Below are 13,486 nucleotides of genomic sequence, written 5' to 3'. Positions count from 1 at the left end.
ATTCAAAGGGCATTGTTTAGCACCAAGGAGGTAGTAGTCTCCCCCCCCCCCCCCCTCCGTACCACCGCGCAACCCCTGATGTGCTTCCACCAATGGGGGAGCCATTGAGTCTATATATTTGAGGCCAAGTGGCCTTAGGCTGAATTGAGGGGCACACCACAGAGAGTTTTTCCTGGTTGAAGCAAGAAGTGACGTGGAGAGAGGAACACCTTGAGGTAAGGTCCTGAGTGAACTATTTTCAGGGAAAAGTGATAACACTTTCAAGCTGGGCCTCAGTGGATTTATTTAGGGCTCACACCTTTTTCAGTAGTAGCTCAAGGTGAGTTACATTCAGGTACTCTGGATATTTCTCTGTCCCAGGAGGGCTCACAATCTAAGTTTGTACCTGAGGCAATGGAGGGTTAAGTGACTTGCCCAAGATCACAAGGAGCAACAGTGGGATTTGAGATTGCAGGACTGGTGCTCTAACCTCTAGGTCACTCCTCCACTCCTCATTTGCAACTCTCTTTAACTAGTCCCTTATTTTCTTACTCCTGTTATTCTATCTTATCTATCTATATATTCCATTTTTCCTTACACCCTATGCTACATAAGTACATAAGTAATGCCACACTGGGAAAAGACCAAGGGTCCATCAAGCCCAGCATCCTGTCCATGACAGCAGCCAATCCAGGCCAAGGGCACCTGGCAAGCTTCCCAAACGTACAAACATTCTATACATGTTATTCCTGGAATTGTGGATTTTTCCCAAGTCCATTTAGTAGTGGTTTATGGACTTGTCCTTTAGGAAACCGTCTAACCCCTTTTCAAACTCTGCCAAGCTAACCACCTTCACCATGTTCTCCGGCAATGAATTCCAGAGTTTAATTATGCGTTGGGTGAAGAAACATTTTCTCCGATTTGTTTTAAATTTACTACACTGTAGTTTCATCGCATGCCCCCTAGTCCTAGTATTTTTGGAAAGCATGAACAGATGCTTCACATCCACCTGTTCCACTCCACTCATTATTTTATATACCTCTATCATGTCTCCCCTCAGCCGTCTCTTCTCCAAGCTGAAAAGCCCTAGCCTCCTTAGTCTTTCTTCATAGGGAAGTCGTCCCATCCCCGCTATCATTTTAGTCTATTATGCTGTCTATTAAAATGTTATATTGTGTATTGTGTTGGCATTGTAATGTAGCATACTATGCCATACTTTGTATTGTTGTTTGAATATTTTTACTGCTGTAATTGTATACTGCTTATGTTAGACTTATTCTTGTTGTACACCGCCTTCACAGAACTCCTTCAAAAAGGCAGTAAATAAATCCTAATAAATAACTAAATATTTAGCACATTAGAACTTTGTAAATGATTTTGCTGAGGCACTTAAGAGCAGTCTGCACCTTCATTCCTTCTTATTATAAGAGAGCCCAGTGCTGGCAGTAGAAGCCAATAGCAAACCTCAGGTATCCCAGAGCACTTTGTGGCATCATGTCAAATTTTTGAATGCCCAGTACTATGGGTCTCTTTTACAAAGGCACGCTAGCGTTTTTAGTTCGTGCTAATGATTAACATGCGCTAAACACTAGTGATGCCTATAGGAATATATGGATGTCTCTAACGTTTAGCGCACATTTATTTTTTGCATGCACTAAAAACGCTAGCATACCTTTGTAAAAGGGGCCCTATATGTTTTACAGTGTAACACTGTTGCAAGCATCTGTGCACTCATGCCATTTAAAATGTAGTAAAAAAAAATTCCATGACCTCTTTCTTTTCCCTAATTCAGTTTGCTTTGCCCCTAGTTTTGACAGAGTATAAAAGAAGAGAGTGGGTCGAGGCCTCTGCTGAATCAGAGGTGTCAGCAGCATGCAGCTCTGGAAGGGAATGAGACACCACTAAACATTTTTCTTTTAAAAAATAAAAAGCTCTGTTCAAACGTTCCTAGGCCAAAGCATTGAGAAGCTGTGCACAGTTCTAAGACCCTCAGAAGTTAGCTAGTCAAACAGATACCCAGCTGTATACATTTAATACTTTTGATCCAACTCATGCAGTGGCTGAAAGGTTTTGAGTACTGCTCCTGTGGTGAGAGGTTTCTTGTCTAACGAAGCCCCTCCTGTGGCTTCTGAGACTCCTAGCATTATTAGTTCCAAAAGAAACAAAATAATCTTACAAATGGACAGAAGCTCTGTACAGCTAGGCCAGAGAACTAGGCTTCATTTTTGCCTTGTTCAGACTGCTACTTGTTGGCTCTGTTATTAGCATGGGTGAAGCAGCATTCATTGGGGCCCTTTTACTAAAGCTTAATGTGTGCTATCTCTGTGGGGTCTTTCTACTAAGCTGCGGTAAGCACTAAGACATGCTTACTACGGGATGTGCCGAGGCATCCTGCAGTAAGGGGTCCTTTTACTAAGCTGCAGCAAAAGGGGGTCTGTACTGGCATCAGTGTGCGTTTTTTATGTGTGCTGAGGCCCCCTTTTACCACAGTGTGTAAAAGGCTGTTTTTTCTTTAAAGAAATGACCATGTGGCAAGCGAAGCACTTGCCGCATGGCCATTTTGGGGAGGGAGCACCTACCGCCACCTATTGAGGTGGAAGTAAGGGCTCCCACATTAACCCGGCAGTAACCAGGCAGCGCGCGGCACTGCCCAATTACCGCCAGGTAAACACCAGTGCTACAAAAATAAAAAAAATTGTTGTAGTGCCAGAAATGGCACGCACTGGGGGTGGGAACTACCAGCCCGGTGTAAAAAGTACATAAGTACATAAGTATTGCCATACTGGGACAGACCAAAGGTCCATCAAGCCCAGCATCCTGTTTCCAAAAGTGGCCAATTCAGGTCAGAAATACCTGGCAAGATCCCAAAAAAGTACAAAATATTTTATGCTGCTTATCCCAGAATTAAGCAGTGGATTTTCCCCAAGTCCATTTTAATAATAGTCTATGGATTTTTCCTTTAGGAAGCCGTCCAGACCTTTTGTAAACCCCGCTAAGCTAACCACCTTTACCACATTTTCTGGCAACGAATTCCAGAATTTAATTACATGTTGCGTGAAGAAAACTTTTCTCCGATTTGTATTAAATTTACTACTTTGTAGCTTCATCGCATGCCCCCTAGTCCTAGTATTTTTGGAAAGAGTAACAAAATTCACGTCTAACCGTTCCACTCATTATTTTATAGACCTCTATCATTTCTCCCCTCAGCCGTCTCTTCTCCAAGCTGAAGAGCCCTAGATGCTTTAGCCTTTCCTCATAGGGAAGTCGTCCCATCCCCTATAACATCTTCGTCACCCTTCTCTGTACCTTTTCTAATTCCACTATATCTTTTCTGAGATGCAGTGACCAGAATTGAACACAATATTTGAGGTGTGGTCGCACCATAGACCGATACAAAGGTATTATAACGTCCTCACTTTTGTTTTCCAATCCTTTCCTAATAATACCTAACATTCTATTTGCTTTCTTAGTCACTGCAGCAAACTGAGCAGAGGATTTCAAAGTATTATCAACAACGACGCCAAGATCCCTTTCTTGGTCAGTGACTCCTAACGTGGAGCCTTGCATTACGTAGCTATAGTTCGGGTTCCTCTTTCCCACATGCATCACTTTGCATTTGTTCACTTTAAACATCATCTGCCATTTAGAAGCCCAGTCTCCCAGTCTCGTAAAGTCCTCTTGTTAAATCGCAACAGGATTATGAAAAATTACAACTTTATATATTATTTTATTTAGATTTTGCTCACACCTTTTTCATAAGCATAAGGGCATGCTAAGGCCACTTTTTAGCACAGTTTAGTAAAAGGAATCCTAAGTATTACTTTAACAGTGACACCAAGTGGCTGGCATCAAATACAATACAATACCACAACCTTACTTAAAAAGAAGACATTTTGGGGCCTTTTTACAAAGCAGTGGTAAGCCCAACGCGGGCTTACTGCTTGCTAAAAGGAAAGTACCGCTGGGCTACTGCAGCAGCCCGGCGATAGTTTCCACCCCCAGTACGTGTAATTTCTGGCGCCAGAAAAATATTTTTGTTTTTCTAGTGCCGGTGTGTACACGGAGGTAATTGGGCAGTTCCGTGTGCTGCCCGGTTACTGCTGGGGTAGTGCGGAAGCCCAATTGGTGGCGGTAAGCTTCCCACCCAAAATGGGCATGAAGTAAGTGCTTCACTTGCCACACATCCATTTCTTAAAAAAAAAAAAAATCCTGCCTTTTACCCACTGCGGTAATAGGGGGCCTTGGCGCGTGTCAAAAATACACACTGATGCCAGCACAGGTCCCCTTTTAGCGCAGCTTTGTAAAATGACCCCTTCACCACTTAATATGAGTGGAAAGAAATCTTGATGACAAAAAAGGAAAATACTGCAGACTGATTCCCTGATGAAAGCATGATACAAAGTAGTTAAGTGAGGTCATGCATAACTGATAACCTGATGATAGCCATAGGGAAAAGGGAAATGGAAGTGTACATGGATGGGCCATCTGTGATGTTCTCTGATGAAAACCAAGTGAAAAGAAGTGTAGAACAAAGTCTAGCAAGGAAATAATACTAATGATAACAAAGCCTCACCAGCTTTCTAGCAGCACCTGATCAGAAATACAAAACAACATAAATATAAATGATATTTTCTCCCCTTACTGATAGGACTGTTTAGTAGTGCAGAGGTGCAGCGGCGCAAGTCCATCATCATTCAGTAGGTTAGGGTTGGATCTGTACTCCAACAGCAGTTCCACACAGTTTTTGTGACCTTCCAGGCACGCTTCATGTAGGGGGCTCTTGCCTCCAGGAGCTGCATTGGGGTCTGCTCGGCGCTGCAACAGGTAGAGGAGGCAGTCCGCATATCCACACTTGGCAGTGATGCAGAGGGGATTGGTTAGCTCACGCTTGTATTCCAGAGACCATAACCCTATGGTAAGAAGAATAGAATATTGTTAAGCCATTCAGAAATAGCCAAAAATCATGGTACTTTTGTGAGGTTTTAATGCAAATACAGTGGCTGAATATCACTGTGATGTGTATAGTTAGGTGGTACACACTTGCTCAGTCACAACACTGTCTGGATAGTGACAGAGTGGTTAGAAGCAATTTTTGGTGACACTACCCATACAGTGGTGCTGAAAATTCACAGATAGTGGATTTATTTATTTAATGGTGGCTGCTAAACATAACAGTCCCTTTGAGTATTGACTCATGTTTATCCAAGCAACTCCCATTTTGTGTATATTATAACAACCAAAAATACACCCATCATAAAACATTGATTTCTTCAAAAAGGTGATAAATAAAAACTGACCGGTGGAATGAGAGAAAGAGAGAGAGATGACAACAGTCTTTGAGCAGTGACCCGATATCTCTGTTATCAGATAATTGACTGTGAGTCATCTGCTTTACAAGTTATTTTGCATCAAAGATCAATAGACCCCTGACGCAGGCCTTTACGGCCGAAACACGTTTCGTGTGGGGTTGTTTTTATTGATTTGAATAAAGACCTTGTTTAGGAAGACACCATCTGTGAGAGGACTTCACCTGGACTGGGAAACATGTGACCACATTCCCACAGAATGGCTTGTTTCTCAAGTATTCTGTAATTTTCCTTAGCTCTGAACATGAGTTCTAAGCCTAATGAAAAGGGGAGCTTGTAACAGTGAAATCAGGGGCTCATCTATGGGTGGACACACTGCATAGAACCAGACTCCTGGTCAAAGAAGCTCCTGGCTTTTGTTGTGTACAGGCCCCCCCCCCCTTCCAGCTGATGATAAGAGCCTGGATGATGTAAGGACCAGTGATGATTGTTTATAGTGTATTATTGCTTCTTTTCCTAATAGTAGTAGTCTAGGAACTCTTATCGTAGCATTGCATAGATGTAGAGACCACAGATGTAATGATTGTTTATAGATAGGTATTGTTTCTTTTTAGTTATATAGCTAATAATCATTGTGTGTATATATCTTAATCATTGTAGATTTTAGAGTCTCTAATAAAGGTTTCATTTACCTAATACGATTCCAAAAGAATCCACAGTAATTATTGAATAGTCTGTGTCAGTGAAGCAGGCTGTAAAAATCCATAACAGTACAAATATTTGAAAAGTATTAATCCGCAAACGAACCTTTTCCGGAGGTGCGAAGGCGGTAGAACGAGAGGACATGAAATGAGATTGAAGGGGGGCAGACTCAAGAAAAATGTCAGGAAGTATTTTTTCACGGAGAGAGTAGTGGATGCTTGGAGATTTCTTTATTTACAGCAACGAATAACAAAAATACAGAAATCATATAAATACCAATATTCACATGCCTAACACAAACCATTCTATCACCAAAACAATCCCTTCTGCCCCTATACATATATACACCCCTCCCCCTTCCTTTTCCCCCCCTTATTCCCCCCCTAAAATTACAACCAACACAACATCACAGTAACTATAATCATAAGGCCTTTAACCTCACATGCTTCCACCACAAGGACACCATCTGTGAATCCCTCTCCACTCTTTCCCATTGCGCCACTTGCTGTACAGCCCGCACCACATCCCAACTGACCTGTTCAATGGATCGATCTTCTTGGTGCAGGGATACCCGGCAACGAGCCATCCAAAGACAGAACCGGAGAATGAGCGAAATCAAGAACCCCGTCCCCGGATCCAGCTGACCTCTCTTGAATCGATATCCATACACCCAGTCCGCATACGTATAGGAACGGAACGTGGGGATCTGGAGGAGAGCAGAAACCCTGTCACCCACCCCCCGGGAAAAGGGACAGTCCTTCAAAAAGTGGTCCATGGTTTCTAACTTCCCCACACATTCCCCCCTTGGACAATTCCTGTCCTGGATCTTCCTATCTCTCAGATTCTCTCTGACATATAATTTGCCGTGTAGGGACAGCCAGGCAATGTCCCGATATTTAGCCGGAATCCTCTCCGAATTGATATTCCGTAGCCCTTGCCTCAGCACTTCCCCGGGAGCATCCCTAAGTACCAGAGGGGACGAGAACATCTGGGAGCGCACTCTCTCCACCCAGATTCCTCTCTTCCCATCCCTAATCTCCCCCACTAGAATCCCCCAGACCCGAACTAATTTTACTAACGTTTTATAGTACCCTACCCTTTCCGGAGCCCCTTTCCGCAATACCCCTACCCTCTCCCCTCTCCTCCACCCCACCCAAACCCTCTCCCACCACCCCAGCACACTACTCGCCCACCCTGGAGGAGCCTGACCCACCGCTCTCCCTAGATTAAAGTGCACAAACAAAGAACTAAAAAACAAAACCGGATTGATCATCCCTACCCCCCCCTCCTTCCTAGATAGATATGTGGTGTTTCGTTTGACTGGATTCAACCGATTGCCCCACAGCAACTGGAAGAAAATGCTATACAAAGAGGCATAGCACTTTTCAGGTACCAAACAAATGTAGCTGATGAACAAAAAGAGGGGCACCAAATGGGTCTTGATGAGTTTCACCCGATCTTCCATGGACATTTTCCACCTCTTCCACCTGTCCACCCGCCCCTTTGCTTCCTGAAGACAACGGTCCCAGTTGAATTTAGCATAATCTCCTATCTCAAAGTAAATCCCCAAAACCCTCATTCTATCCACCACCCCCGGGAAACCCCCTCCTAATTCAAACTGCTCCCCTACTGGCCCTAACCACAAACTGTTGCATTTGTGGATATTCACCCGTGACCCTGTATCCCCTGCGAAATCGTGGATGAACTCCAAAAGTTTATCCCCTTCTGCTTTGTTTGCCACCCACACAGTAATATCGTCTGCGTATGCCACCACCCGCAACTGTTCTCCCGTGCTTACCTCCACCCCCCTCAATCCTCCCACCCCACCCTGCTCCAGACGCCTAATAAAAGGGTCTATAGAAAATGCATACAGCAAAGGGCTTAAAGGGCACCCTTGCCGAACCCCTGCCGTCAGCTCAAATTCCCCCCCTTTCCACCCATTGATCAATGGAAATGCATGTGCATGAGAATATAACAACCGTAATTGTGCCACCCAATCCCTAGGGAACCCGTAATACTCTAAAACCCGCCAGAGGAATCCCCATTGGACCCTGTCAAAGGCTTTTTCTTGGTCAAGCGCCACCATCAGCCACCCTGACCCCTCCTCCCGACTCCGCTCTAAACCTTCCCTCACCCATGCCGCAGCCTCCAGCACCCCTCTACCCGGCACCCCACAAGCCTGTGAGGCTGCCAACAAGTCCCCCGAGAATTGCCGCATACGCTTGAAGAGCATCTGCGCAAAGATCTTACGATCACAGTTTAGTAGCGCAATAGGCCTCCAGTTAGTTAACAGCTGCGGATCTTTGCCCTTACTTAACAAAATCAATGCAGACTCCAACAAGGATTTTGGAAGAGACCCCCTCTGACGTGCCTCTTCCCAGAGATCCAATAAAATCGGAGCCAGGCGCCTGCGAAACGTATGATAGAATTCTGCCGGCAGCCCGTCCGGCCCCGGAGATGTCCTCTTTCTCAGGGCCCCTATAGCCTCCTCAACCTCCTGCAGTGTCCAGGGGCACGAAAGGGCCTGGAGATGAGACCCCCAATTCCCCACCCCCGGAGTCCCTTCCACATACTGATCCATCCTCCCCCCATCCAAGTGCTGATCCGAAAAAAAAACCCTGAAGTGCTCTTCCACCACCTTCAATATTCCCTCTTTGGAATCCTGCATCACCCCCCTAGTATCCCTAAAACCCTCCACCACCCTATGCTCTCTTCTTTCCCTACAACAAACGAAGGGATCTGGGCTAATCAATTTACCAAAGTCCCTCTCATAAACTAAAGAGGAATACCGATCGTATTGAGTCTTCTCTAACAGAGACTGTAATTCTTGGATATCCTCTTTCCTCCCTCCCTTGGAAATCAAATAATCCTTCCTTTGCTTCAAGGCCATCCCCAAACGTGTCCTTTCCCTTCCCCTCCTCCGTGCCTGTCCCATGAAAAGGAAACGCGTCCGTTTTTTCACCACCTCCCACCATTCTCCTCTGGAGGGAAAGATCCCCCGTAAGGATAACTGGTCTTCTAAAAAATTCAAATATTTCTTTTGAGCCTCCTCATCCTGGACCCATCTTAAATTCATCCTCCACAACCCCCTACCTATCCTATGAGCCGCCGACCCCCCTACTTCCACAAGAAGCAGTTTATGGTCGGAAAAATCCACGTCCAGCAGGCGAGGCCCCCGCTGGCATACCCCTCTACGAACCAAAAACCGATCAATTCGGCTCCTACATCTCCCCCTGCTAAACGTGAATCCATCCTCATCTGGGAAATGTTCTATGTGAACATCTATCAGCCCCCCCTCTTTCATGATCCCGAGCAAGCGCACCCCATCATATGTCACCTGTACCTTAGTACCCCCACTATCCTGTTTCCTAATAATTAAATTGAAATCTCCCCCCCAAATTACCTGGCGTGCAGTAAACAAGTAAGGCCTGATCTTCCCTAATAACAAACTGCGCTCCTTCCTAGTCTGCGGCCCATAAAGATTAATAATTCGCAACGCCATACCCTGCCATAATACGTCTACCACTAAACACCTCCCCACCCCGAGTTCCATCACACGCTGAATTTCCACCTTATGTGTCTTAAATAAAATCCCCACTCCCCCATATCGTTCCCCTGCCAGCCCCCACACCGAGGGTCCCCATCTCCAATCCCTGCGCGCCCTTCTCAGCTGCTCCAGGTTCTGCAAACGCGTTTCCTGAAGCAGAAAACAATCGGCCTTAACCTGAGAAAAGCACTCATAGGCCAAACACTGAGCTCTCTGGGAAGCCACACTCGCCACATTTAGGGTGGCGAACGTCAGAAGAAGCCCTGCCATACCCCCCATTAGGAGTCATGCAACTCCTCACTCTCCTCCTTCCTTTGCATACTATCTACTCTCTGTGGCAACCTGCTACCCAGAATGTAATCCTCCTCTCCATTATCCCCTATCTCTGCCGCCCAGTCCCGTATCCCTGTATCCTGATCCCAACCTTCCCCTCCCCCCTCCCTCATACCTTTCTTCCTCCCTTTCTTCTTTTTAAACCCTACGGAATCCCCCCCTGCAACCTTCCCCTCTTGAACCTCTCCCCTCTGCACCCCCTCCCCCTCCTTTCCTACCTCTACATTACCGTCCCCTTGAGCTTGCTCCTGGCTAACCACCCCCTGCCCCATCCTCCTCTTACCCCCCCCTCCCTTCCCTACCGGAACCCCCTCCTCCTCCCCAACCTCAACATCTTCCACTTCCATCCCCCCCTCCTCGTCATGGGTACCCCTTCCCTTCCTACCTTGACTCCTTTCCCCCTTGACCTTTCCCCGACTCCTCTCCCCTCCTCCCTCTTCCTGAGGTCCCTTCTCCCCATCATCCCCCTTCCCCTGTATCTCTGCCCCCCCATCCTCTTCTTCCAAAATCTGAAATCGATTACCCCCCTGCCCCACCCCAGGCAACCCCTGTAATGTCAAACCCTTTCCCTTTGAAACCTTCCGTTTCTTTAATTTTGACACTTGAACCCACTCTCCCTTTCCCTCCTCCTCCTGTCCCCCTCTAGTCTCTAGACCCCCGCCCTCCTCTAACCGTAAACCCTCCTCTTCCCCCTGCAAACCACCCCTCCCCTGTACCCCCAAACCTCCCTCTCCTCCCCCTTCCTCCCAAGCCCTCCCAACCCCCAGACCCCCAGAACCCTGACCTAGATCCTGCCCCTCTCCCCGAATCATATTCCCCCTGCCCTCATCCCTCCTATTATGACGCGCCCTCGGGCAGTCTCTAAAGGCATGCCCCAGACCCCCGCACAAATTACAACGGATAGAGGAACAATTTTCTGTATAGTGCTCCTTACTCCCGCACTTTACACACTGTTGCACTGGGCAAGACATACTATAATGGCGAAAGGATCCGCAACGGAAACACTGCCGTGGCTGTCCCTTGTAAAAGCAGAGAATCCTGTCCCGGCCAATAAAAGCCGCAGAAGGAATGTGCTTGACCACTTGCCCTTCCTGTCTTAGCTTAACCCAAGCCCCCCACCCCCCTGCCCACACCCTACTTGGATCCGGGAGTTTGGATAACGGGGTTCTCAAATCCGCATGCCGCTGTAACCAGTAGGCCAGGTCTGCCCCTGAAATGGACTCGTTTCGTACCAATACAGTGACTTGCACCAAGTCAGGTCTACTAATAGGAATAACCACATAATTGCTCCAATCCCCCCTTCCTTTCACCCCCTCATACCTCTCCCAAAAGATTTCCATACCCCTCTGCGTTAGAAAACTAACATCGTACTCAGGCAAATTAACTGGGTGAATACAGGCATAGAAGTCCTCCGGCACAAACCCCAGGCCCATGACCATCCTCAAAACCGTCTCCCGAGAAGGCATAGCCCCCTCCCCCACCCATCTAATCTGCACCACATTCCTTCGTTTGGGGATTTGCCCCGCCCCTCTCCCTTCCCCCCCTTTCCCCCTTGATCCCTCCACAGACACTGGCCGCCCCCCCATCTCCCCTCCCCCCTCACCCCTCACCACCGCCGCAAAGGAAAGAGCACCCTGCCCCTCCCCCGCCCCCCTCACTTCTCCCCTACCCTTCTTCCCTTCCTCCGAATCCCGGCTCCCCACATCCCCCTCCCCCACCTTCCGACAAGAAAGCATACCCCTCTCTTGACCAAGACCCTCCCCCCGCCCCCCACCCTCCCCTCGCACACAGCCCCCCCTCAACCAGTTCAAACCCAGACCTTCAACTGGGACATCAGGAGCTTTAAAAATTAGTGCATTTTCAGAGCTTACTCTGGTCTGAGCAATTGGTCCAATGTCCTGCTCCATTCCATGCAACTCCTGTTCCAGTTCCTCTTTCTCCTGCTGATTCTCTATGTCCTGGGCACCATACCCTAGCAGGTCCCCTGCAAACTTGGCTGCAGATTGAACAGAGATCTCTCCTGATTCTTCCTCCTGTCCGTCCTGACCTCGCGGGCAGACCTGCTCTGAGCCAAGCTGCACAGCTGATGATAATTGATCACCAGAAACTGCTGCCTCAATCAGAGCACCTTTGGAGTGCTCCTGCAGTTGGAAGCCTGCTGGTTTTTGCTTCTCTTGCAATCTCTCCACACAGGTAAGTTCAATACTTTTTTCCACACCCTGTTCTTCTTCCCCACTAGTGGGTACTGAAAAAGTGTCCTGGGTGGAAAACCTGTCTCCATCCGTTTCAATAATATGAAAGTGTTGTAACTTTGTGTCTTTTCCTTTCTGTTCTACCGGAATACCTGAGGCCAAACAATCCGCCCCTCCCCCTTCTCCTGGAACCGTATCCAACCTGAGTACTCCCTCTTCCCTTGGGCTCATCAGGGCTTTCATAGTTTGCAATGTACTTTGACTGTTTGGACTTTGTACAATCTCTGTTACCAACTGCCTTTTGTGAAACAATGTTCCTGAGCTTAAACTGGTAGAATCCTGTGCTGGGGAAAAAACCTCCTGGCTCATAGTTTTAGATGTACCAGCCTGCATCCTCTCTTGATTCTCATAAACCTCCCTCAAGGGATTTGCAGAGCCTGTTTTTAAACAAGCAATTCTTTTTTCCTTCTGTTTCAGCAACTTTGTTAAGCGCTTTTCTTCAGTCTTATACTTTTGACCATGCTCTGCTGGGGCCAGCCTACTCATGGCTTTAGTCATTTTCAACCGTTTCCCCAGCTCCTCTATTTCCTTCTCCAGAGACTTGATGTGCCTCACCCGCTCCACCGTTTCTCTGGCACACTGTCCTGGGTCCATATTCTCCCACTCACCGGCCTCCTCCCCTTCTTCTGACCACTCTTCTTCACTGCCGGCTGCCTCAAATCCCAACTGGGCCTCCTGCCCCACCTCCATTCCTTCTTGTCCTTGCTCCTTCTGGGTCTGCACCTTTAGGGCCTCAACCTTCCTCCTTCCTCCCCCATGATCTTCAGGCTCCTTACCTGGATGCCGCTGGGTCATGGAGGAGGCATCAGATCCACAATCCTCCCTGGCCCTGGGCGCTTTACGGTCCAGGGGACTACGCTCCCTTCGTGCTGGAGGAGGGACTGGCTGAGAGCTACTCCGCCGGGCCTTCAGATCCTTCGGCCTTGTAGGCCCCATAGCCTGGGAGTTTCCTGGGCCTCTCTCCCCAGGCCCCCTCCGCATAGCTGGGGAAGGGACCAGGCCTGGCTCCCTTTCCTCAGAGCCTCTGACCGCACCTCCTTCCTGCCCTCTGTCTGACACCGACTGACGCTTGGAATGCCCTCCCGTGGGAGGTGGTGGAAATGAAAACAGTAACAGAATTCAAACACGCCTGGGATAAACATAAAGGAATCCTGTTCAGAAGGAATGGATCCTAAGGAGCTTAGCCGAGATTGGGTGGCAGAGCCGGTGGCGGGAGGAGGGGATAGTGCTGGGTAGACTTATACGGTCTGTGCCAGAGCTGGTGGTGGGGGCGGGGATAGTGCTGGGCAGACTTACACGGTCTGTGCCCTGAAAAGGACAGGTACAAATCAAGGTAAGGTATACACAAAAAGTAGCACATATGAGTT

At 47.8% G+C, this 13,486-nt stretch overlaps 1 protein-coding gene across 2 annotated transcripts in view; it reads right to left on the bottom strand.

Moving 5' to 3' along the window:
* The window catches only part of ASB18 (ankyrin repeat and SOCS box containing 18), a 159,409-nt gene that overhangs the window by 110,194 nt on the left and 35,729 nt on the right, over positions 1-13,486 (bottom strand). For both annotated transcript variants that reach the window (XM_030210246.1, XM_030210245.1), the window contains exon 2: positions 4,622-4,889. In XM_030210246.1, the coding sequence (XP_030066106.1) occupies positions 4,622-4,889 (268 nt within the window). The remainder of the gene's footprint in view (positions 1-4,621; positions 4,890-13,486) is intronic.

This window comes from Microcaecilia unicolor, chromosome 7, assembly GCF_901765095.1.
Source record: "Microcaecilia unicolor chromosome 7, aMicUni1.1, whole genome shotgun sequence".
Lineage (NCBI taxonomy): Eukaryota > Metazoa > Chordata > Amphibia > Gymnophiona > Siphonopidae > Microcaecilia > Microcaecilia unicolor.
The sequence above is the reverse complement of the archived record's forward strand: the minus strand, read 5'-3'. Positions and strand labels throughout refer to the sequence as shown.